General features: G+C 38.5%; 1 protein-coding gene across 1 annotated transcript in view; it reads left to right on the top strand.

Moving 5' to 3' along the window:
• Positions 1-1,165: 1,165 nt before the first annotated feature.
• The window catches only part of ARHGAP42 (Rho GTPase activating protein 42), a 137,742-nt gene continuing 113,188 nt past the window's right edge, over positions 1,166-25,719 (top strand). The window contains exons 1-3 of the mRNA XM_009889416.1: positions 1,166-1,251; positions 2,122-2,252; positions 10,323-10,418. Of these exons, the coding sequence (XP_009887718.1) occupies positions 1,166-1,251; positions 2,122-2,252; positions 10,323-10,418 (313 nt within the window). The remainder of the gene's footprint in view (positions 1,252-2,121; positions 2,253-10,322; positions 10,419-25,719) is intronic.

Below are 25,719 nucleotides of genomic sequence, written 5' to 3'. Positions count from 1 at the left end.
CTCCTTCTGTTCTTACAAAACTTTTTACTTTGTTGCCCAAGTGCAGAAAACTTTGCCAGGAAGAAGGGTGAGCAAAGCTTCTGTTTCCCATGACCCTCAACTCTAATGTTGTTCCAAGAGCTCACTACTTACAAATGCCTTGATAACTGCTTTCATTCCTTTCATCCCTCCCCCGCCGGCCAGCACAGGCCAATGTGACCCATCCTCCTTCTAGCAGCTCTGTTCACAGAACAGGGGAATCTACTTAATGTAAAAATCATGGCACATAAAAACATTTAAAGATGTATTGCAGAAATTTTTACCGCTAAAGAGCTGCATGATAATTGCTGCAGTGATTTATTCTTGGTTTTCCTAGAAGCAGTTTCTTAATCGCTCCCTGGTCATACCAGAACTGACTAACCCTACTTTTTATTTTTTCCCCTGGATACATATTTGGGTAGTAGTGGAGAAATTGCATCTCATTCTACACGTGTGTATATATATGCAGCACAGAACCGACAGAACTAATCTTGCCCAAATAGTGAGAACTGTGGCTCCTTACGAATGCATTACAACATAGGTTTTAATTATATTGTGAAATTATATTCTCATGTATTGCTTTGTGTTTCACTGTGGGTAAATAGGCACATGCATTTTTTAAATTTCTCTGGATGCATTGTAAGATTAAGAACAGAGAGAACTGTGTTTTAAAATACTACTAGAAGACCATCTGATGCACCAGTACTTTATGTTGTGCTAGAAATCTGGGAATTCCCATGTTTTTTCTGGCAACTCCTTGGTTGCCAGACAGGAAGTCACTCTCTGCCTTTTCAACCTCTGGCAGCATCTGCTCTTAGTTTCTGTCCTTTTTTTTTTTTTTTTTTTTTCTTTTCTTTTGTGGTGCTTCTCTGCCTGCTCGCTGTCTCTGGGATGTGCCAGGAGGAGTGAGAAATGATGCGGCAAGCCGGATAAACTGTGTGTCAATGAAAGAGACTTGGGAGGAAGGACTGGGCTGTAGACCCAGCTCCCTGGAAAAGGCTGACAGTGTTCTGGGAAATAAACATCCATGGGGTGGGGGAAGAATGTGGAAGATCATAAAAGAGCGTTTAAAATCCCCAGAAGGAGCAAGAGAAAGTATGTTGAGGGTCAAAGCAAAATTGCAGGGAAGAAAGCTTAGGAACCCAGGATGGATAACAGAGTGGAGAAAACTATGCAGAAGTTAAATGGTATAGAAGAAGATACGGAAAAACTAACAAAAAAGGAGGAAAAAAGGTGTAGGGAAAATTTTAACATATTCTAGCTTTTTCCAGTCATTTAGGATTTCTATATAATCTTACGCTAAAACTGCTGCTTTCGTTTTTTTGTTATTCAAATGGCTGTTGAAATAAACCTGAAATTAATTGTACTTGAAAAAGGGATGGAAACCAGCATGTATGCAGTGTTTGATGTTGCCCCAGCAGTTCCACATGGCTGTGTGTCCTTGAATTGGATACCTTGGTGTGCTACCTACATCAGTACTACAGACATCTGAAAGATGCTGTACACTTGCATCTGAGATTTTAGAGCAGCCGTGAGTTACACCAGCTTGAGATGTTGCGCAAGGCTCTCACCAGTATTAATGTTGATATCCTTTTGTAGCGTGAGAATTAGTGTATGATAAAGACTACATGGACAAAGGATTCATCACATGCTCAGCTACAACATCTGTGCCACCATGACCTGGACTCTTTTGGTGTACGTAGTAAGTTGGAGACCAGCAAACTGCATCTCGCTGGAAAGTGTAGAAAAATGTACTGAAATGCAGTAAGCTTGGGAAAAGAACGGTATACAGCCCTCAAATAATGTAAGCAACTTGAATGTCAGATAAATCTTTAAACAAGGAGGAGGGTAAGGAATGATTATTTACTGTATAGTTGTATCAGATATAATCTTAGCTGCTTCTCAGGTATGTTTCATGTGCTTGAGTGGTTAAAAAGTTAGGCTAAAGAATTGAGATCTTCCTGATACAGAACTATGGAATAGTGTTATCAACAGAAGGGAAAATATTGGAAGAGTGTGGGTGAGTACCGAGTTTCAATTATTTGAGAATGGAAAAAGGCAGGGAAATATGCTTCTTTTCAGATTTTTTTTCTTCTCTACCAGAGAAGAAATATTGGAATATTCCAGTATTGGAAATATTGGAATCCATAACGTGGATCTTGGCCAAAAAGCTTACTGGATGAAAATAGGCATATCTGCAAAACTGGAACTGGATAGAAATAATTCAGTTGCGTGTAATTTAGAAAAATATAATAATATGCTAGAAATAGTACTAATTTATACCGTACAGCAGACCTTTATAATTTCAAAAGTAAGATGAAACTAAATGTTTTGTGAAACTTTTAGCCATCTTTGTGGAAAATACTAAAAAAACTGCAGTTGGTAGCAGTGGAAAATTTTCTGTTCTGCTTTTAACCGTGTGATTAGTAACTTGTAAAGGTTTTACTGTTGCATTAATTCTGTGAATATGGTTTGATGATTGGAAGGTTTAGACTCTAGTAATGCCCTGCATAGTCAGTTTGTTTTCTAATGAAATGCAGCAGTATTGTTGAACAGTCTTATAAACTAAAATATTGAGAAAGAAAGGATTTTGTAGCAATGAGGTAATGAGAAATAAAAGAATGTGGGAGTATCAAAACAAAATAAAATGACACCACTTCATATGGAAAAGAGCTATGAAGTTATATATGTGCCTTAACTTTAGAGAAGCAGATGTGCAGTATATACTGTGTGGTTTTGTCCACATTGGTGGTTATAGGGCATACATTTTTAGTTGCATTTTCATTCTTTCATGTATTTAAAACTATGAAAAGTCAAAATGAGTTAGTCGTGTTATAGACTTTATAGCTTTTGCATACTAAACTAAAATTCACTTCTTTCTGTTCTAATTATGCAACTAAGGTTAGGTTTCAACATCTAGAGACAAAGTGAGTTGGGGTAAGGAGAAGAATAGCGAAAAGAAGGATGGAATATTGCCAACATTGTCTTTTGACAATATAACATTATAATAATATAACATTATTTGGTTCAACAGTTATGTTTCTTGGGAGTTTTGGTATGATTTATCAAGTAAGCAAGCAAATGTGGCCTAAAAAAACCCCCTCTCATTAAACATTGATCTTGTGTTCTTGGGGTATCTTCTTCAAGAATGTGTTGGATTTAGTGCTGAACAATAGAGAAATGCTAAGAATATCCAGAGTACTGTAAAAATTTCCAACATAAGGAAGTTGGGACTTAAAAATGTTGGTACGAATAACTGAAGTTTGTAGAAGATACAGACCTTTCAACAGCTCTTGCATCACAGTGTTAGGAAAGTGGGGATTTTGTTGCATTTGATCAAGGGGATTTCTCCGTGCATACTAGAATGAGAAAGTAAATTGTGCACTTTTCTCATGGAAATATTAATGAGTAAGAAAACGACACTGAAAAATTTCAAACTGCTATAGTGCTTTATTTAACCTCAGAGGAATGCGGCAATGCATGGGCTACATGTTGACATATTCTGCCGATGTCCTTTCCCTGGAGATTAAGAGAGAGAAATTAGCTTCCCTGAAATTAATAGCAAAACATTGAGCCTAAGGTGGAAAAGTAATGTGGGATTGTTGGGCTAAGGGGTTGTTTATTTTAGTTGCTTATTATTGTTCCATGAATAGCAAGTTGGCTAAGAATATGCACCAGTGAAGCTAGCCAATAAAGGGGATAAAAAGTTCATTGATAGCAACAGTGAAGGACTGTGTCAATACAGAGCAATGGCCCTTGTGCTGCAAAGTCTTTGGCACTGGACACTGGATTCTGTATTCCTTTGTGGTCTCTTCTTGTGGATTCTTTAGAAGGCATTGTGGCAAGTGGCCAGCATTAGCTGCATCTGCCCCTGCAGATATCCTCTCCTCTGTGCCAGCTTGCCCTGTGTTTTGCCAAATAAAATTATTCAGCAGAAATTTGGAAAAAATGTGATCAGTCATAAGAGAAGAGTTTTCTTTTTTCCTTTTTTTGGTCATCTCTCTTTTTTTTTTTTTTCTTCTGTGACAATCAGAGAAGTTAATTTGGTCCAGAGCTGAGATATAAAGAATAACAAGTGTGTGTGTGTGTAAATAATTTCATCAAATAGACTTCTAAAAATAGAAGTGCTACGGCCAATATTCCATGCAGTGGTATAGGCTATGAACCGCGTGTGGTAGGAAAGACTGGTATTGAAAGCAACTTGAAACCAAAGATGGCCAAAGGTGTTATCAGCTGACTATACAGATTTTTGTGTGTTTAAAAGGCATGTTAACATGCATTTTAAATTGCTTTCTAACTATAGGTGATACAGGCATGCCCTTGTGTTATGTTTTATTAAGCTGGGGTTACCTCTTCTGGCAGCAAAACCCAGAAATCTTTTCATGTACAGTTAAGGGAATTAATTGCAGTACTGAGATATGTGCCAACATCCCCGGGCTCAGCATTGCTGCTTTGCGCTGATTTGTAAGTCCTTTACAGATCCCCTTGTTTGTGCTGACCTCCTATCACATACATCATGAAAAGGGACGATTTTTTTGTATGTGACAGTTACCTGTGGCCATTGATTTTCATTTATTTTTCATTTTAAAGCAGTAGTGAGTGATCAAGAGTGGAAAGAGGTGAAAATTTTGAAGAAAATGCATCTTGGTGCTGTCTTCTGAATTGAGACCAACAACTGTGAAGATGGGATTTTTAATGAGAAAGCCCTTAAGGCAGGAAGAAATTTGAAATATAGTGGTGATATACGCAGTCTTGTACTATCACTTCTTTTAACTGCTTAATCATTCATACTGCCTAAATATAATTGTACTGCCAGCTGCTGTGTTTACAGTCTATGATGTGGAAAAAGATGTCCCACTGTGACATGTTCTAGTTACAATCAAATTGACTGTAGCAAACACAGAAGCTGTTGAAGTTCAGTGCTTCTCAGTGGGGTGTTCTTGTTCCTCCAGCTTATTTCTGGCTGTTGATATAGCTTGCCTCTGTGAAGCTCGTTCTCATATAAAATAACAAAACCAAGGCTGTTCCCAGTTCATCGTCACAGTAAAGAAGCATGTCATGAAGTATTTAAGAAGTGTGGCTCACAAGTATTTTTTCTGGATAAAATAGTGCTTTACAGATTTGTATTTGTATTACTGAAAGTCCTTTTTTCACTTGTATGAATTTTTAAATGTTTCCTTGCTTCTATCATTTGGTGCAGTAAGAATGCTGCAAATTATGCTTATAGCTGCTGGTTCTCAGTAATAATGTCTCCATTATAAATCTACTTTTTCAAGTATTTAGGTAACTTAGCCAGAAAAATTGTTTATGGGATGACAGTTGCTTATGAAATAAATCAAGAAAATAAATTTGTTAGTAAAATGATTGAAAAAACCCAAACACACAACAGTGACCCATTTTCAGGTACTGAGGAGTAAAAGTCAATGAACTGGGTAAATAGTTCTCTGCATTTTAGCATGCTGTTTTATCAAGTAGACTGGCAATATAATTCAGTTTCTGCTGTGTTTTATTCACATATTATGACTCCTTAATGCTCAGGCTTGTTGAACAGCTTGGATTTTAATAAACCTATGTGTCGGTGCATGACTAAACGAGGTAGCTCATCAAGCACGGCACTGCAATGCATCTAGTCATATCTGGTAGAGGAATCAGGCTCCCAAAGGTTTGAAACATTGAAGGTGACTGTACGTGGTCTCCTTTCCAGTCTTCAACTGTCCCGAAATTCAGCTGACTGAAGAATTGCCTCTAAAATTCTGCCAGCTCAGCCATCACCCCTTTGCTTCTCCTGTCTTTGAAGCCATACGGTAATAACTAGCTTTCTGTCAGATCACCAGATATGTTGCTGTTACTATTTCAGCCAGAGCGTCTGTTGTTTGAAGTCCTGTTTACTGCATTCCAGCTGGTGCTCAGGAGTTCATTTAGGCATGTTTAATCTTCTCGCTGGGTTTCAACTGCTGTTTTTCTTTATTAACCCAGTGAGTGATACCAAGCTTTTTCAGGATGATTGACATCAGTCAGGAGGAGTGTTGGTTATTGGAACTCCATTTGCTAATGAAGTCATCTTTGTAAGTCAACAAGTGGAAAGACTTTGATGTGTTTGCTGAGAACAGTTTCTTGCAGGCTATTAGGAGGGTAGGGATACGGGTCCTTTGCAAGCACATAAAATTTCTGCCTTTGGAGGTTGTTTGACTCCTGTTGAAAGCTTAGATTTTCTTCTGTTCTTCCAGCTGTCAGACTGGTGAAAACAAAAGACCACCTTCCCACCCCAACCAAAAAAATTCTTTGTGCTTACCAACTTGTAGAAATATTGTCAAGTTTCCTTATCTATAGAACTTGATCCTTGTTGGGAAGGGCTGTGCCAAAACGAATATACTCGTTCTTTCTGGGAACAGGTTGCCCAGAGAGGTTGTTGAGGCCCCATCGCTGGAGGTGTTCAAGGCCAGGCTGGACGTGGCCTTGGGCAACCTGGTCTAGTGGGAGGTTTCCCTGCCCATGGCAGGGGGGTTGGAACTTGATGATTTTCAAGGTCCTTTCCAACCTAAACCATTCTCTGATTCATCCTTTAGGTAATAACATCCATTGTTTCATCACGTTGTTGCAATGTATTGTTCTCTCCACCTCCTCAAGGCTCTATATAAGAAATTGTTTTATGATGTGTTTAACAACTTTAGGACAAGAAAGTTGAAGAACAGTTCTGGTAATACAAAGGGACTACATCATAGTTTTATCATCCTGTAGTCCAGCATCTAAAACCCTATCTGAAGCCTAAAATAAGTTAATACATTACAGTTCCTGGCACCAGAGAGACTACTCTATTTGAGTGCCTGCAGAAGATTGGGGGCGTCGACATTTATGTGATCATTGAGACTTTTGAGCGGCCATCCTTCCCTGGATAATAGACGTGGACTGTCAGTCAATAAAGCTGATAAGGTTTTTATAGTAACTTAGAAGATCAGTTGACTGCTCCAAAGAGAATTTCTGTCCCGGGCTAAGTGAAATATCCTAGTTTATGTGGACCCCATGAACAGGAGCATGACTGTCAAGATGTACATGTAAGAAGCTGAGTAAGAGCAGCTCCTGCAGTGCCACATAGCTTGCAGACATTAAAAAGGCAATTTGTTTGGTGTGGTGATTTACCTTCCTATGTCTAGAAGGAGCAGGATGTATTGCGGTCTCTCAGTGACATTAAGACTCTGGAACATACAGTGATAAATGACATCTTGCAAAGCCGGGCAAGGTCTCTACTTCATCTCTCTGCTCTTTTCATTTTTTTGTCCAGACAAGATTAAGATGATACGGATATCATTTGCCTCTTCTTGATCGAAGAGGCCATTGCTCTTAAACCTGATTTCGTTCAGTTTGGAATCTTTGTATCTCTTAAAGGAGGCCTGCTTATTGCACAATTAGTCCTTTCTGTGACCAGGTGAATTTTGTAATTCTGAATTGTAAGTAAAGCGATGATGCTCCTCAGAATGAAGTTGATAAATGTAACTAATTGTACCACTTGGTCCGATATTGGTGGTTCAGCTATGATGTTGAGCTTTGAGTTCTTACAGAGTAATTCCTATTGCAACCTGTAGGAAGCTGTCTGAGTAAACTGGAATTTTCTGTAGGATAATATTTTTTTATATTTTCAGGTAAAATTACCTTCATACAGAACCTGTAAAGTAGTGTCACAGGAAATGACCCTCAAACTTCATTTTATTCCTTGCTACACTGAACAGCTTTAACCTTAATATGTTATCTTTTAATACTTTCAAGAATGGATCTCATATAGAGGCAGAAATCTCCAAATGGTACCATTCTGGATGATTTTATTAAGTTGTCTAATGAGCTCTGTAATTCTTACTACATTCTTAATACCCACTGTTTCTGAGTTAGGGTTAAATATGCCTCCTTCAGGTTCAAAATGTACAAACATTAACACTGTCTGATTTGCTGACAGAGTGAAAGAGAGATCGGCATTTGTGTATGACAAATCCAGGATATAAAATGGAGACTCCACCTTGGATATTTTTATCATTTATTTTCCTTTCCCTTGACATTTGTTCCACTGAGTCCTGCACGTGGGGAAGAGTGATAGCGAGAGTCCGTGCTCCCTCATTTCCGTTCACGTTCACAGAGATGCTGGTCACTGTGGGCAGCTGTTAGATTGTCCAGAGGAAATAAATCTGCATTCCTGTTAGTGATAGTTAATTTTTACACTTCAGCGTACTCGCGGTATAGGACCTTTTTCATTCAGTCACCTTGGGGCCATATTATTCCCTTTGACATCAATTGGTATGAAGCAGTTTTATAGAAGGGTTTAGGACGCAGCATAGTGACTTGTTGGAAGAGCCAACAATAAATCTGTGTTCCTTCCCTTTACATTCAAAGCATCCTGCTGCAAACAAATTTAAGTTTAGGTCTTTGTAACAGCTGTAGAACAATCAGTTACTTGGATATCAAAGGTCTGTATTTGCATAAAACCGAATACTTCAACTTATAATGATCGATTTTATTTTAATCTATACAAACAATAGGAAACACTTTGTGTTTAGCATCTAATTTGTTAATACGTTTAATAATATAATCTTCCTGTACCACACAGTAGGAAACGTTCAGTAAGGATGCACTAATTCCAGGGAGCATTCTTTCCCATTTTCCATGCTTTTTATCAAAAAGATACAGAATTTTTTTACCCAATTCTTTACACCCAAGTCATTTATCAGATAAACATATGAATTTCCTTATTAATGCAAAACAAAAAAATGGGTTAATCTCTGTATTATCTAAAGACTGCTGGTTCTCTTGTTGGACGGATGTACTCTGTAGCTGCATCTAAAAATACAAAAGCAGCAGGCACTGTGCAAATACAGGGGTAGGGCAAAATCCTGGTAGGGATTCTGTTGCTTGATAGTGGTTACCTTTAATTAAAAAAAATAATAAATCAGTCATCTTACCATGTCAATTCTTATTTGGAGGTGTTTAAAAAATTTTCCACCCTCATTTCATTTGGGATAGTGGAATAGTTCTTACTGGATATTGTTGAAATTTAAATGACACTTTTTTGTGTGTGTGTCTTGATTTAGGACATTAGGCCAATTTGTGTATTTATATGTTAGGTTTGATCCTGCCAGGAAGAAGGTTAGCCTTCAAATTTTGTGTCCAGCATTGAGAAAATGAGTATTTTTGGCTTTACCATAACAGAGGGTTAAAGAAATCACAGAATCGCAAAATGACTGAGGTTGGAAGGGACCTCTGGAGGTCATCTGGTCCAATGCCCCTGCTCAAGCAAGGCCACCTAGAGCTGGTTGCTCAGGACCATGTGCAGACGACTTTTGAATATCCCCAAGAATAGAGACAGATACATTTATGACTTGGCTTTTGTTCATAAGTTATCCGTACCATGACTTTTGATTACATTTAGCAGATATCAGAATCTTAATTGCCATTTTTCCTAGCTTCAAAATAGATACCATAGATACGTCCTGTAGGACCTAGAGAATTGTTGCTGGTTTTCTGCACTCATCTGAACTGGTAGCATTTTTAAGTCTTGACCAAATTAATTTGTTATCACATTCATTTCTGCATTTGCTGTTAGTATACCTAAAAAAGAAAAGAACAGATTTAAGTGGTTACATTGATACTATGTATTTTCTTTTTTTTTATTTTTTGTCAGAGTATGTACAATTCTAATGAAACTTTATGCTTTGAAGTTTGGATTGCTTTGACATTTCTTTGGTCCAAAGCTCCATTTTGTGTAATTCAGTGAAAATAGTGCTCATAACCCATGGACAACCTAGTTGATTGGCAGGCCCTTGTGGTTTATTTTTTTTCCTTTCAATTTCTTTTTACAAAGTTTTTACATAACATTGTATAATGTTTTAATGTATTAGAATAGTTAGAATATAGGGTTTTTTTATAATGTTTATGAAAGAAATTGTCACTTTATTTTAATTGGCAAACTAATCTTGCAGTATTTTAAACAACAGAGGTCTACTTACATATGCATGTTATCACTAGACATTCATTTCTTATTCTAATTTCTTACTTTTCAAGAAATATAATAGTTCTTCAGTTGTCAGCATAATACCTGTATTGTTTGAAATCTGGCATCAGCATGTTTCATAGGTTTCTGGGATATCTCAGGTACTTTGATTTTGAAGTGGTGGTGGGGATTTTTGAATGAAGTTTTTTTGAATGAAAGGGAACTTCGGCAACAGAAAAAATGTTCCGTGCAGAAATGCATGAAACCTTGGTCCAGTGAAGTTGTAGTGGAGTAATTCTGATTTTTCTTCTTTTTTTTTTTTTTTTAATTTTAGATTTATCTATGGCAGTGCAAAAATTTTCACAGTCTTTGCAAGATTTCCAGTTTGAGTGTATTGGAGATGCTGAAACTGATGATGAAATTAATATTGGTAAGTATGTTATGTGCTCTGCTTGCAGGAACATTTTATATTGTTTCTTATATATTTAATGTGATATCACAAATATAGTGGAAAGTTCACAGTTGTTTTTTTTTAAATTGAGCATGTAACAAAGAAAAAATTCATTAACTAGAAATCAAGACTTTAAAAATACGTGCGGAAAACTTATGTTTTTATCACATAGCTTGGCTCATTGTAGAGGAAAGTATTCAACATTACTTTGTCAACTGAGTCAACTGTGAATCTTCTAAATTCTGCTGCTATTTTTAATTTGCAGACAGTTTTTGTTGGGATACTAAAAGGTATACAAGTTTCCTATGAAATAACATAGGTCTGCAAAAACCACCTAAGTGCATAGTAAGACACAGGAAGTATTTAAGGGTCTAAAACCAGGAATATGTTCTTTACAACTTGTGCATTCCTAAGTATATAGTTGTCTGAACTTTTGCCAGTAAAATTTACTAGCTGCTTAATGATCTGCTTCTGTGCACACCCAGAAACTTGGTTATCCGCTGAACTGAACAGCTCAGCTTGTCTTGAACAGGAGCCTCTTTAATATCATCAAAATGCTCTTCCCTCAGCAGACTAATCCTGGAAACATTTCCAGGATTCAGAAATTCAGCCACTCTTTACTGCAAGGCATTGCTGTCGTAGCAGTGATGCTTTTGGGCAGTAGCACAGCAGCTGGGGTGCTCTAGCTCCCGTTGGTGAGAAACTTGGATTATAATTCACCTTTGGAATGGCTAAATTCAGTGTCATGAGTCTTACACACCACATGGCCCCTATGTCTCTCCCAAAACATCTGAGAGGAAGGAAGATGGTTGTTAAAGAGTAGTTGCTTCTAAAAATAAATGATTTGGCAGTACAAAAGGGAACGTAGGACTTGTTAGTATTTTTTAAAATAGATCTATGTAATGCAGAGAGGAAGCTCAGATCTAGGCTTTTCCAAGCGTATCTCTTATTATAGGCTATTTTTAAGTCTCCTTTCCCTTCAAAAGTTTGCTTTTCCTGACTGAGTGATAACTCAGTTGCACCAAAAGGTCTGACCTGCTTGCTTTCACTGGGAAGGTCTGCCCGCCTCACCCTACAACACTGTGATAGTTAGAAGGCCGTCAGCAATGATGGCTGGTATTTGGTCACTGTCGTCCGCTAAGCTTTGGCAGAGGGGTGGGAGGGGATGTTTCATTTTACTGACATGTAGAAGTGGGAGAGTGAAACCACTGAGCTGCTTCTACTCAGATAAAAATCTATGTACATTCTTCAGGTGTATTAAGCTAGGAAAGAGACTAAAAAATGAATTACGTGTATGCGCTCTTTGGCATTCTACATATTATTTCTTGGCTGCTAAAGTTAGCTTGTACATATTTTATGCATTTAATCTAAACGTACAGTATCTCAGTTATATGGCTTTAGATTTGGTCAGTGACATTTTTAAAGACAAGGTTTAGCATTTAAAATGAGTGAGGACAAAGAACTTTAATCTTACTTGTAAACTAAATGTAACAAAGAAAAGACATTTTATTGTTTGGACATTAAACAGGCGTTTAAAACTATTTAGGCAAAAAACAGAGTTCACGAAGCTTGACAGCTGATTTATTTCACTTGGAGCTTCAAAGAAGGGATTTCTAGCTTCTAAAATACCCATTGCCTGATGGATTGTCATGTACATCAAAGAAGCTTATAAGAGTAAAAGGTAAACTGACAGGAATCAAATTCAAGTCTAACAGAGCCTGTGTGCTTTTATAGGGTAAGGCTCCATTTTTGATCTCCCTAGAGCAGTGACTTAGAATTTATCCATATCTTTAACGTGCCCCAACAAGCTAGATGTTTGCTTATCATCAAAGACAGCTTTGTATAGATGAATCCTGCTCTCTGTGCCTCCTTCTACCTTCACCTCCTTTTTTTAAGAATATCTACAACTGTGCAGGCCACTGGGAAGTTTTACTTCTGTCTGCAGTGATACTCTGTCTTGATAAGTTTTGTACAAAACCACCGTATAGATAGGGGCTTAATACAGGGACTACATTCTGAAGATTGTAAAATACATTTCTATTTCAAGCTTAGCATTGGAAATCCACCCTAATCTGCCTTAGCAATGGAAATTCACCCTCTGAATAAGGCTTCTTCTGTCAGGATGTGATTATTTCTATTAAAAGAAAAAAAAAAGTAAAAGTAAGTTTCAATTTTTTGTAAAATTGAAATAGAAGGAATTTTTTTCTTTTTTTTTTTTTTCTTAACAGTGATAAGTATTTGGAACTGAGTTGATAGCTCCATGAAGTTGTTTTTTTTGAGGCAATACTAGAGTTGAAGATCTCTGTTCAGTAACTAAGTGAAATATTTTTTTTTTGCCTTTTTTGCCAACCTGAGCTCTAATAACAGTATTCAGTTTTACTTGCGTTTCCTGTAACCTGTGCCTTTTTAGATGCTCTCTTTATACAACTCATCTATTCCAATAAGCCCATTACACAAAATACATGAGTGGTTTTAGTTAAGCTTCATGACGGTATAATACAGATATATACTCAGTATAAACAGAATTATGACGGTGTTCTTCATATTTATTTTAATCAATCTATTATTTAATCCAGTGATATTTTTTTTTGCTTTCTTTTAATTCCTGTCTTTGATTTCTAATTTTTTATTATTTCTTACTTTTTAATTACATGTTTGATTCTTCCATAGAAGTGTTGTTCTTTGACAAAAAGTCTACATGTCTCTTTGTGGCTGTGTGCATTTTAGGTAATGTATCCATGTTGTGGCAGGTTACCCAGATTTATCTATGTAGCCACTTTCAGAAGTAACATGCCCAGTTTAGGGTCAGACATTTTGTGCAGGGGTTGTAAGCTATTCCCCTGACTTTCTTGAATAAGCAGACTGGCTTGTTCCTCAAATTATCTACTTTTTTTTTTTTTTTTAAACTGTGAACATCAAAGGATTCATGCTATAAAAAGCTTTTTCAGATTTTTCAGATATTTGCCAGCAAATTAGATTTGGGAAACAGTGCTCCCCAGCTTTACTAGCTTTTCTCATTAAAAAATAAACAACTAGCAACGATTGCCAGTGTTGTCTCTCCCTCTGTTTTGAAGTGCACGTGGCAGCATGTGATGCACAGCAAAGCGAGGGCCAAGTATTTGCTAGGGCCGTACTAATTGGTAGTTGAACACGGATATTAGCTCCAGTTGCATGTGATTCAGCCAAGCTGTGATTTTTTTGTGCCATTGAAAAGTTATGCAGAAAGGGGCATCTTTAAAGCAAAAATAACACAATGAATGGCAGTGAACCATTAATAGTAAAGAGGCATAGTAATGAAGGTTTGATGTAACTTACCCTTGCTCTAAGGAGAGGGTGTTGCTTCCCCGTCTTACTAACGATTGTGCTTTCCTCATTCTGAAATAGCCAAGGCTTGGCAACACTTTGCCATTCACTTTTTTAGATATATCAGCCTGTGCAGTTATTTTCAGCCCCCTTTGCAATTAATATTTTGCACAAAGGTAATAGCTTAAATTGACAGTGAATAAATGTAAAGGAGGTCAGTTATTTGTCGTGCCCAGTGAGACTTTTGTGCAAAATAGATGCATGATTTTTACATGTTTCAAACCTTAGAGGTGACACAATGTTACGCATTTGGGATAGGTGCAAAAACTATGGTTTTAATGAGCAAGTGCCTTTTTCCTCAGTATACAGTATGCAGGCATAAATTTTGCAAGTTTGCCCAGCTCCTCCTTTCCTAGTATTATCCAGCTTGTGTCACCTGATTCCTTCCCCAGGAATCTCCCAGTTTTTATCTTGTTTTCTTCTGTGTTAACCTGGATTGTGGCTGATACAAATAAATATAATAAACAGTATTATTTAGCTTAATGGAATTCTGTCTTGTTTCTTTAACAAGTTTGTGTCTATTTTGTATTACAGCTAATTATAAATGAGTGAGATTTGATGTCAGAAGTGTAAGACCATGATCTTCAGAATTAAAAGGAACCAAGACAAATAAATACATTCTGATATTCTGGCATTCTACTGTAGTATCTGGGTTTTATTAGTGTGTGCTATAGGAAAAAGCACTGAAAGGCATGTGTATTTCTGGCACTGCTGGTTTTGAGGGTTTTTTTTCCCCTGAAGAGAATTATATTATGGCAGATGTTTCAGGTAGCATCAGATGCTTGATTTAGGATTATGATGATCTATAAAATCATTATTAATTAAGCCACAAGGAATAGGTCAGAAGTTCTAAAATGTGGTATCTTTCCTTGTGGGAACTGAATTCTTGTCTTGCTGCTAGCAGTTGTGGCTCATGTGGTCTTTGGTGACTCACACCTCAAGTCATTCATGGGATTATTAAACTTGCTAGCAGCTGACCGTCTAGAGAACTGTTAGCTCATACCAGGCAGTTATGTTGTATTGCAGCAGTTAGTTTCAAGCTGAACTTTGAAAAATCAGCTAAAATGTACTGGGGAGAAAGAACTGTAGGAAAAAAAAAAAAAAGAAAGAAAAAAAATCCTTTAACAGTAGTTTATTAGAGTCCAGTGCTATGTACGTAAGGCTCTCTTGTTTGAGTTGAGTAACCGTGTCAGAAGCTCAGTTGTCTCTTTTGCTTGTACTGGGCATTCACATGCCCAATGCTTTTGAGTTAGCAGCTGCTCTACCCTCTTGGAGAGCCTGTCAGAGGACAAGCATCCTGTCATTCGAAGCAGCAAATAGATCTGTCTTGGGAAATTTGTGTATAAAACTACACAAATCAGCAAAAAGATCAGAAAGTTTCCTTCCCTCCATCTCTTACAACGATGTGAAAGGTTAATTGGTATTAAGAGGTGCCAGATTCCATTTTTTTACTGGTACAAACTGTGCATACAATACTCTATTAAAATTTAAAAAAAAAAAAAAAAAAAGAATTTACAGGAGCTTTATGCCTGCCTAAAGTGTGTGGAGGCAAACCTTGACAAGGTAGCTCTCAGGCTAGTCACGATTTCAAGCCACTGTATCTCTACTGTTTGTGGTATGCGATGGCTTCTTGAATTTGCCTGGCTGTTCCAGAATTACTTATTAAATACCATTGAGCCACCTACAGTCTGAATCACTTGAATATCTTACAGGTCATCTCTTTAATCACTTGAGGTTAGCTTTGATGTTCAAGAAAGTTCTTTTTGGGATTAATGTTCTACTGAATTCAGTTGCACTGAATTCCCATTCGTAACCAGGTTTCTGAATGGAATTACCAAATAGCAAATAAGTCTAAAATGAATTCCAGCTGTTCAGGTCTACTACTGCCTTATCCAAACCAAGGAAAGAGAAGAATCTTGCCACCACCTTCCGGGTAGAGTTCCAGATTTTTTTAGCATAGGCATCGTCACAATAACTTTCTTAGTGCTTGAGTTTGTTGACCTTGTGGAATGTATTAGAGACAAGTGTATTTACAAAAGGTGGGTTTTTTTAGATGGGTGGGGAAGAGTTGAGTCTTGAATTAGCATAGAAAGCTATTTGCGACCAAGTGATTTGCATAGAAAGATTGTATGCTGTTTTTCCACAGTAATTACCTGCCTAGATTTGCCAGCTCTTTTTCCTCCAGTTGGAGGAGTGAATTTTAAGATTAACTTTTTAGGTGACCTTCAAAGCAACTTCGTGTAAGATCCAAATCACGGGACAGAGTTCTTTGGCACTCCTATTGGACTATTTTTATCTACAAAAGTTAAACAGTAACAAATTATGGGAGGAACTCAGCACAATCAGGGTGTGAAACGCCTGAAGTATTTGTTTAAAATCTGTTAAATCTGTTCCTACCATTATTTTTTTTTTTATCCTTGTTGCACATTTAAACAAACGCCACCTGTTTCCAGAACACTATTGTTTCTTGACTCCAAGAAATGAATGATTTTATGCTAGTGCTAGGATCCCATACAGGCTTCAAAACATCAGCACCAGAAAGAGAAGGTTGGCATTCTGATGGTCCAGCCCCTAGCTCTGAGGCTGACAAAGCAGGAAATAAAATAGTGTTGCAATAGACCTTTATCTGTGCAGGAGGAAAAGGTACAAGAAGATCAACAACACAGGCCTTGTTTTTTCTTCTTCTCCAAGATACATATCAGAAGTTTGTTGGGAGAATTTGCATGCTCCATTCCCTGTTACCTTAAGATGCATATTCAAATGAAAAAAACTAGATTGGGGTGGCAGATGCAGTTACTGACCTTTCTGTCTGTCCTACCCTTCTTCTGTGGCAGGAGTAGCTGGATGTGAAGTAGGGGATCTCCAGAGTCACTGCAGTTTACATCCTGGTGTGCTAAAGGAGTCCAAAATTCATGCTGGTTCTTTTTAAGATATTGGACTGCAAAATGTGATGTCTCAGACTGCCACTTGCCGTGGAGCTTATGCTGTTTACAGAAAGAGGTTTAGGCAGGTGACAGACAGCAGTAGCTTTTGTTGTCCTGGTGCATTCTGCTAAGGAGATTAACTGAGTCGACACTTGATCTGAACAGCTGAATAGACAAGTAGACAAGTCCATGCCACTCACAGATCAAGATGAAGTATCTGCGGTGTCCCTCATTAATAGTTTGATCTTCTGGACTTTGGTAGACGCATGCTACTTTATTGTCCTCATTCCAAGCCTTCAACGTACCTCTTCTCCCCTCCTTCATCACTTAGCTTTGTTATTTCTGGAGTTGGGCATCCCAGTGGAAGTATGAATGGGGATATGCGGGGAAACAGTCTGAGGACTAGAGAATTGCCTTACAGAGTTGTTTTGAAAATAACTGGTTTGTACAGTTGCTGCATATAATACACTTCTAGTAAAGAGGCATAACACTTTAGAGTTGTGAAGTTAGTATACCTCTTGAGCGATAGGCAGTAGTTTTGAAAAACAGGTGGTGGTTTGATCAGCTCAGGTTTGAGATATTCATCTTCAGGTTTGAGCAACTAAGATGAAGGATTTGTATTTTCTGAAATCACAATCCTTAGTAGAGTTTAGAGGTTTAAGCCCAGGAAGTCCTTGATCCCTTTGTAGGCCTAAATTCATAAAGCAATTATGGCAAACCTAACATTTGTTGAAGTATTTGGTGACAATTTTTGTAATTAAAGTGTTTCATCATTCAAGTAATAAATGCACAAAACTTTACAAATCAGAAAAACAGTATTAATGCTTCTCAGCTGCATTCTGAATATAGTGCTTTTCCTTTTACTTCCCCTGTTTCAGCATCCACAAAGAGCCACACACAAATAAAGTTTGTACAGCTGGAAAGATTGAAATATCAGGGTGTTTTTCCCTTCATTTAAAGTATGGATGTGCCTCTGAAGAATCATGGAACTGGCAAGCCTGAAACATAGTCATAATTATTTCTAACTCCTTTGTTTATGGAATGCTAGGATTGAATACTACTTTTGCAGCTTAATATATTGTATGTTGCCCAGTGGTTATTTCCCACATTGTCTTGTTATTCAGCTGGTAAAAAAAAACCTGGAGCATGAAGTAGCAATTGTATTCATTGTCAATTTATAGTAGGACTTGGGGGGGAGCTGCAAAGGAAGGCAGGAGAGGATTGGCAGAGTCTCTGCTTTAACCAGAACCTACCTTTGATCTTATCTATTTCTGAATATTCCGTGTTTTTTAAAGCTGTTCTTCCTCTGACAGCCTGTGGATATCAGTGAACTCTAGAGAAGTCCGATCTATTCAAGCCAAAGGTTAATGGTTAATTTAGTTAAGGTAAAGATTAATTGGATTAAATGGACTTTTACAGTATAGGAAGTTATGCTGTTGGTTTCAAGCTGCTAGTGTTTCAAAATAGGTCTCCCGAAGCATTTGAAGATCACTTCATACCTGTAGAACAGAAGATAACATATTGTTCCTCACACCCCATAGCTACGATGCTATGGAGCTCAGCCTCAGGACTGCCACGCATGTGGCTCCATCAGGTGGAAACGGAGGCTGATTTCTCTTTGGCAGATACCATGATTTTAAACCCTATTTTGGAGTGGCATAGAAGTGCAGTATTTCTTAATGACCACTTGTCCAAAACCGTTCTCTTTGTTCTGTGAGAACATAGTGAAAACAGAAGGTTTGTTGTGGCTAGTCCCAAAAGCCTCCGCTTTTTCACGGAAGTGTAGAAAGAAGGAGAGAGACAAGAGAAGTGATTTACTAATTTGTAGAAGGGTTTTGATAAAGTGCTCTGCAAGAGCACGTGACTGCCTGGGATTATCTGGGAGATCCATTCTGTCCCGTGTTCCTAACAAAATGGAAGAAATTACTTAGATGATTGAAAATGTTTCTGCTGTCACTTCAGGATGCCGCATTTTGGGAGAGGTGCTATAGGCTAATAGAGTTGAGATTGGACTTTTTCTACCACAGCTCTACTAGTGTTGTATTGAAGAACTGTGGTGAAGAATTCATGCTGCAGAAGATAGATATATTTCCAAATTGAATGATATGTTTTCAAAATATTTGCTGCTTTTATAATCAGAGTAGAACACTAACACAGGGTAGATATATTGCAGCTGGTTTTTTAAGGAAGTGTTAAAAGCATGATGGTGGTAATTGAGTAATTGTTTGGTGTGGGGTAGTTTTTGTTTTACTAACATACTGTGGGATAGACAGCCGTTATAAACTTTAAAAACCTTTTAGGACTCTAGGAAACATTTTGCCCTTGTTCAATCAATCTAGAATTTTCTACTTGTATTTGCTTTGTGAGGTTCTACATAAATAGGACATGGCAATTTACTGATATTAAGTCAAGTAATTGGATTTATTGAAATTGGGTAACATAGCATGTCTTAAGGTTGTCTTTTCAAGTATTGTTTGACAAGTGCTGACAGTGGATCTGGAAATTCTAGATAACCCTACTTTCCTGTGAGTCGTCTTAGTTTGTATATAAACAGGTGTAGCTGCTTTTGTAGACTTTGTTGAAAAGGAGTGGAGTGGAAAGTGTAAATGTCTTGGCTCAAAGAGTTGCTTTAACTTTTGTACAAGGCTTGTATTTGTTTGTTTAAATATTTGTGACACAATAGCTACTTATTATAGCAAAGAATTCTTGAGTATGATATTGTGTGTGACTAGAGTTAGATAGTTATGCTGACAAAGGTTTTTTTTCAATAAAATTCTGTCATGGGGAAAGGATTTTTACTTCTAATAGCAGCCCTACATTTTATGCTTCACGTATGTTTAGGAAAAAAACCTTTGTAAAATACCTTGCTGTATTTGCTCATTACGTTTTGCAAGATGAGAATACTTTTGAGTTAAAATTTGAGTTGCCTGATACGGTATGTACATATTATACTGCATTTGCAAAGACATCTTGCAAAGCTTTGGGCTTTGATTAAGCTTAGATCTTGATCTGTTGCCTTATATGGTTCACAGTTTAGTCTGCGCTTTGAGGCACACGTGTGTTGTGCTCGGACAGGAGGTTCCATTGTTACTGTTGAACTTGCTGGCCTCTTCTGCTGGTTTCTCTTGCCTTTATAGTGTGAGAAAACCCAGACGACTGGTCAGGGGAAATGCCTATGCCTGGTATATAGCCAGCAATGGAAAGGCTTTTCAACGTCTCTTCATGGGGAACACTCCCTGAAAAACATGTGGGGATCTGTCGTGGTTTAGGCCAAATCGGCTACTGGGGACCTGGAGGACCCCAGATAGGACCGACAGATGCTCTCCTCAAACCAGGACAGGATTGAATGCCATAAAGCAGGGGAGGTCAGGCGGGGAGACCGTTACTGAGTCTGTGATAGCTTCCCTTCTGGTTTTGTCTTCGTGGGGAATTTGGACCTCTCCTTACCCTAGCCATCTCTCTGCAAAGAGCCAATAATCTCTACATTATGATGTAGTGGAAAAAATACCACTGCATTTACTGTGAGTTTACAGTCTTTAAACTCAAATGGTAGAGAAAGCCTTGTTTGTTTACTTTTGGTTACACGGATTCCAGTAGCTGTGCTCTGATAAAGTTCTGTGCTTACCAGTATATAGTGGAAGGTGTGGTCATATTTGGAGAACAATATGTAGTACTTGATGCATAAATTTGGGCATAAAAGTCTTACTTTTGTCATTTCTCTTGCTTCCTCATTTATGTAATTTCTTTGCAGAAGTTTTAAACCAGGCATTTTTAATCCCTGTGTCTCTTCGTCTCTTACCATACTTTTCCTTCCTGATGTATAATGGATTTGTTTGGAAAATTTGGATTTATTTCTGTAAGGTAGTACACTTATTTTCTAGGATTGAAAAAATTTGGCAAAATACCTTTCTTTGCAGTTCAAGATGGGAATTGCCACAGGAAACAAAATTACCACTGGTAATGCTCCCTGGGAGGATTTAGCTCTTACAACAATAGTTACTATTTATTTTTCTCATGGGCCTGTCTGTGTTAAGTCAGGCATCTTTGAAATTGGATGGATTTTTTTTTTTCTTCTTTTTTAATTTTTGGTTAATCGGAATTGAAAGTTCAGAGTCTGGATTAGGTAGAAATTGCTTCAAAATCTGAAAGATCATGGTACTAATTCATAAAAAAGCATTGGATTAAGCCCTTGCAGAGTTTCTTACCAGTTTAATTACGGAGCAGATAGTAAGAATGTTCATTTATTGAGTCTGAAATTGCTTCACTTTGTCTGTCTGTCTGTCTGAATCAAGTATCTCTCAATTCTACCACAAGAGCAGTACAGACCAGACAGAGTTGCCTCTACCTTTGTGTACCTTCCCATGATGGAATTCTTCAAGGAAATTTGTGGTTATTGGGGCTGTGAGCTTAAACCACTGTCTGCTGGCAGAATTTGCTGTCAATTTGACAGTGTCTGTTGGGGTATTTCCATGTAATTTTAAAACCTGTACACTTGAATCTTTGCTTCAGCCCGTGTCTTTTACGATCAGAAGTATATTTCATTGTATTATAGGAAGGTACAAATAACCTTTTTTTCCTGTTCTTATGGAGGTTGTGGTAAATATAAACACAGACTAAAGGAGTGCATGAGGTCCTTATTACAGATCCATAAAATCTGATATCCAGATTAGGGAAGTAAGAGAAACCAAATGGAGGATAAGGCAGCTCATCCAATATTAATTTTCCAAATTTAAACAAGACTGAAACACCATGAAGAGATGAAACATTATTCTTGCTCTTCTGACTTCTTTTTCCACAATGGAATCTTCTAACAATTTATTTTTTGACGCCAATAGTCAGCTCAGAGGTGAAGTGCATGTGACGTGCTGTTAGCTTACAAACTGGAATTTACATAAGTACCTAAGCAATATTACCTTAAACCTAAACAAAAGTAACAAAAGAAACAATTACTCTGTTTCCTCTAATATCTTGGGAATGAAACCCAGAAGAGAACAAAATTGGTAAGAAAAACAACGGTTTCAGATCCTGCACTCCTCTCCCCTTCTTTTGTCTTTTCTGCTTTCCCAGTAAATATTACTTATGGTACTGATCTCAGTATTCCAAAGTGAAGTTTCTCAAAAAATGTCACCACTTGGAAAGCAAGGGAAGCGATCCGAGGGTAGAAGTGGCAGAGGCAGTAGTGGCAGCCAACGAAAAATGAAAACCTGAGCAATAATTGGGAAGATTTAGCACACGTACTTATCCGAATACAGCTTTTCTGAAAATCTGTTTAACAGAAATAAAAACTATTTTCTGTAGGGATATGTTGCAGTTGTCTTACACTACTATTTTTTTTAAATTATATTACAGCGGTACTCAAGTCCAGTCAGCATTGGTTAAGAAATATTTATAAATTGCACAAATTATTCTTTATTTCAGTTTGCAGACTAAGCTGTTGATCCTGCAGCTTGTTCCCTTTGGGCTAAACTGTAATTCCATTTAAAGCTGTCTATAATTGTACGCTTGTAATGTATTATAGGCTTTATTCAGTAGAAAAAAGGAAGAAAAAGAATTGCTAACAAATCAGTCCAGGTTGTAGCAGTGGTAAAGGAAATTGGTGTTGTATAAGATAAGGCTATATTTGAATTCATAGCCAACATATTGAAAGATAAAGAGAATGGGAAGCTTTGAGAGCCTTATTTCAATACAGCCCTCCTTTGGATTTACATTTTGGCATGTTGAAAACTTCTCACAGTGGTAACATTTCGAGACATCCAGTTTAGTAACCTTCAGATATGCACTACGGACCCTGTGTGACTTTTATGACATCCACCATTCTTGTTAGGTAGAAAGTACTGAGAAAGCACATTATCTCTTTATTCCAGATATTTGTGGTGGCCTATCAGTGTTAATCTGAAGTTTGTGATTTTTCTGTCTGATCAGGAAACCGTCTGTTGCTCCTCTTCTCCTACTTCCCCCTTCCCCCCTGCTGCTTTTTCAATATGGCTTAAAGTCACAGAAAGCAGGATGGAAATTTTACTTGATGTTGTGATTTTTTGAAAAACTGCTTGAAATAGCATTTGTGGCTGCAACTAATGCTAGTCATTAAAAGCTCTGGAAATACATCTGTGAGTTACTGACTATTTAATAATATTTACTTTCATTTTAGAATTGGAAAAGTAAGTCTCTTCTCCCAGCCCTCCCAGCACTCATGGATCTTCCATTTGTTCTGCTTTGTCACTGAAGTCTAGTAAACAAGCATTAATCCTTAGGAAATTTCCTTATGGGTCTTAGGTCCATCTTGAATTCTGATTTGGTAATGTGTTACTGGGAAGAACTCTCTTGGAGGCTTTAGCTGAAGCATGAATTCAGAGGCTGCTATCGCACATCTGTGCTAGACATGACCAGTTCTGGAGGGAGGATGTACCTGACTGACCTTTCTGCCAAAGTGTGCTGGGAGCAATGTACAGCACAGTCCTGGCATTTCCCCAGTCAGATCAGGAGGATGTAAGCACATTTCCAATAGGCTTGCACATTTTCGCTCTTACACAGAAAGATGTCATAAGAACAAATGACATATTTCAGTATGTATATTTTTTCTATGCTGGCATTCATGTGTCTGAAGATAGTGGTGATATCTGCATAGAATACTATAAAATGTTGTTTAGTGTACTTCAAGGTATTCAAAAATTGCCTAGGCATTGTTTAAGACTGTATGTCTAAGTATAAGTTAAACCAACTGTCCATTTCACAGAAAAGAATGTTAATTTTTATTCTGTCTTCCACAGTAACGTTCCATTCTATCTTGGCTTGAACATTACCTTCCAAACTTGGGTTTATGCCTTTGAATAGGTTTCATACACATTACTTTCCTTTTATCAGTTAATATAGATGGCATCATACCTATTGTGTGTAACATTTAGCAATGCATTGCACTGAGTCTGAGAAAGAGATAGACTAGTGGATAACCATGCTCTGTCCTCACTGAGACAGAAACAGGAACAGCCACCAGAAAAAAAATAAAGATGAAGGGAATCCTGTATCCTCCCCCCAACAGGCTGAAGGCAGTAGCTTAAAGGAAAGGAGTGAATGGAGGCAAGTCCACGCTCGGGGTGGCAGGTGAATCGTCTCCTAGCCCACCCCCCTTCCTAGGTGCCTCTGTACGACAGGTCTGAGACTGTGGATGTGGAAGGCTGGTCAGTGGATGATGGTCCATCTACATGAGAGATGTTGCCAAGGTCAGAAAGGCCTGTCCCCAGTATCATGACCACCTCCACGAGGAAGAAAAGACAGGTTATAGTTGTAGGCAACTCACTTCTGAGGGGAACAAAGGGTCTATCTAATATGCCGGCCAGACCCTCTCCTTTGGGAGGTATGCTGCCTCTCTGGGGCCTCAGTTGAGCACATCACTAGGAAACTTCCTAGCCTGCTACTTCCCTTGGACTGTTACCCACTGCTGCTCTTCCACGTGGGTGGCAATGAAGCTGCAACGCATAATCCAAGGGCAATCAAAAGAGACTTCAGGGCCTTGGGATGGTTGGTAAGGGAATCTGGAGCACAAGTTACTTTTTCCTCTCTCCCTCCAGTTGCAGGCAGTGACACTGGAAAAAACAGCGGCAAACCGGTCAAAATACATGGTTCTGTGGCTGGTGTGACCAACACAAATTTGTTTTTTTTTGATAATGGGATGACCTATATGGCACCAGGTTTGCTGGCGTCAGATGAGATTCACCTTTCTGAAAGGGGGAAGGTGGTCGTTGCTCACAAGCTATCAGGGCTCATTGACAGAGCTTTACACTAGGCTTGAAAGGGGAGGAACATATCAGGCTTGCCCATGACAAGCTGTGGGATGACGTGCCAAAGTTAGAGGGAAGAGGTGCTAGCGAGGGCCCTCAGCCTGTTCACTGGGATGTGCTGGCTACTCTGCAGCACACTTGAAGTCTTACAGGGATGAGCCAGAGGCTCCTGAGGTGATAGAATCCAAGAGGGAAACACCAGTGAAATACCTTAAATGAACTAAAGGGTGTTCCTCTAAAGAAGGTGACACGACTTACAGCCCAGCTGAAGTGCCTCTACACCAATGCAGGAACCATGGGCAACAAACAGGAGGAATTTGAAGCCATCATGCTGCTAGAACACTGCAACCTGATTGCCATTACTGAAACTTGGTGGGATGAATCCCATGACTGGAGTGTGGTTATCGATGGCTACAGGCTGTTCAGAAGGGACAGGAGAGGAAGGAGAGGAGGAGGGGTTGCCTTTGACATCAAGAAATGGATAGACTGTGAAGAGTGATCTCTGAATAATAGCCAGGTTGGAAATGTATGGGTAAGAATTAGAGACGGAGGCATCAAAGGGAACCTTGTGGTTGGTGTCTACCACAGGCTGCCCAATCAGGGGGAACCTATTGACAAAGCCTTCTTACTCCAGCAACAGGAGGCATTGCACTCGCAGGCTCTCATCCTGCTGGGGAACTCCAGCCACCCCAACATCTGCTGGAAAAGTAGCACAGTGAGCTGTAGGCAATCAAGGAGCCTCCTGAAATGCTTTGAGGATAACTCCTTAAGCCAGGTAATAGGCAGCCCCACCAGAGGTAATACGATACAGGACCTGTTGGTTACCAATGCAAATGAACTAATTGGTGACATCAAGATTGGAGGCAGCTGGGGCTGCAGTCATCATGCACTGGTGGAGTTCGCAGTCCTGAGGGATGGGTCAGGTGAAGAGTAAAGTCAGGACCCTGAATTTTAGGAAAGCAAACTCCCAGTTCTTCAAGGAGTAGGTTAATAGGGCCTCCCTGGGAGACTGCCCTCAGGGACAGGGGAGCAGAACAGAGCTGGCAGATCTCTAAGGACTTTTTCTATAGAGCACAAGAGCTCTCGATCTGCAGGTGTAAGAAATCAGGAAAGGAAGGGCAAGCGACATGCATGGCTGAGTTGAGACTTGCTGGTCAAACGAAAGGGCAAGAAGGAAATGCAGAGGCAGTGGAAGCAGGGACAGGTATCCTAGGAAGA

The sequence above is a fragment of the Charadrius vociferus genome, unplaced genomic scaffold (genome assembly GCF_000708025.1).
Source record: "Charadrius vociferus isolate BGI_N301 unplaced genomic scaffold, ASM70802v2 scaffold87, whole genome shotgun sequence".
In the NCBI taxonomy this organism is placed as follows: Eukaryota; Metazoa; Chordata; class Aves; order Charadriiformes; family Charadriidae; genus Charadrius; species Charadrius vociferus.
This window is presented reverse-complemented; position numbering and strand designations above follow the sequence as displayed.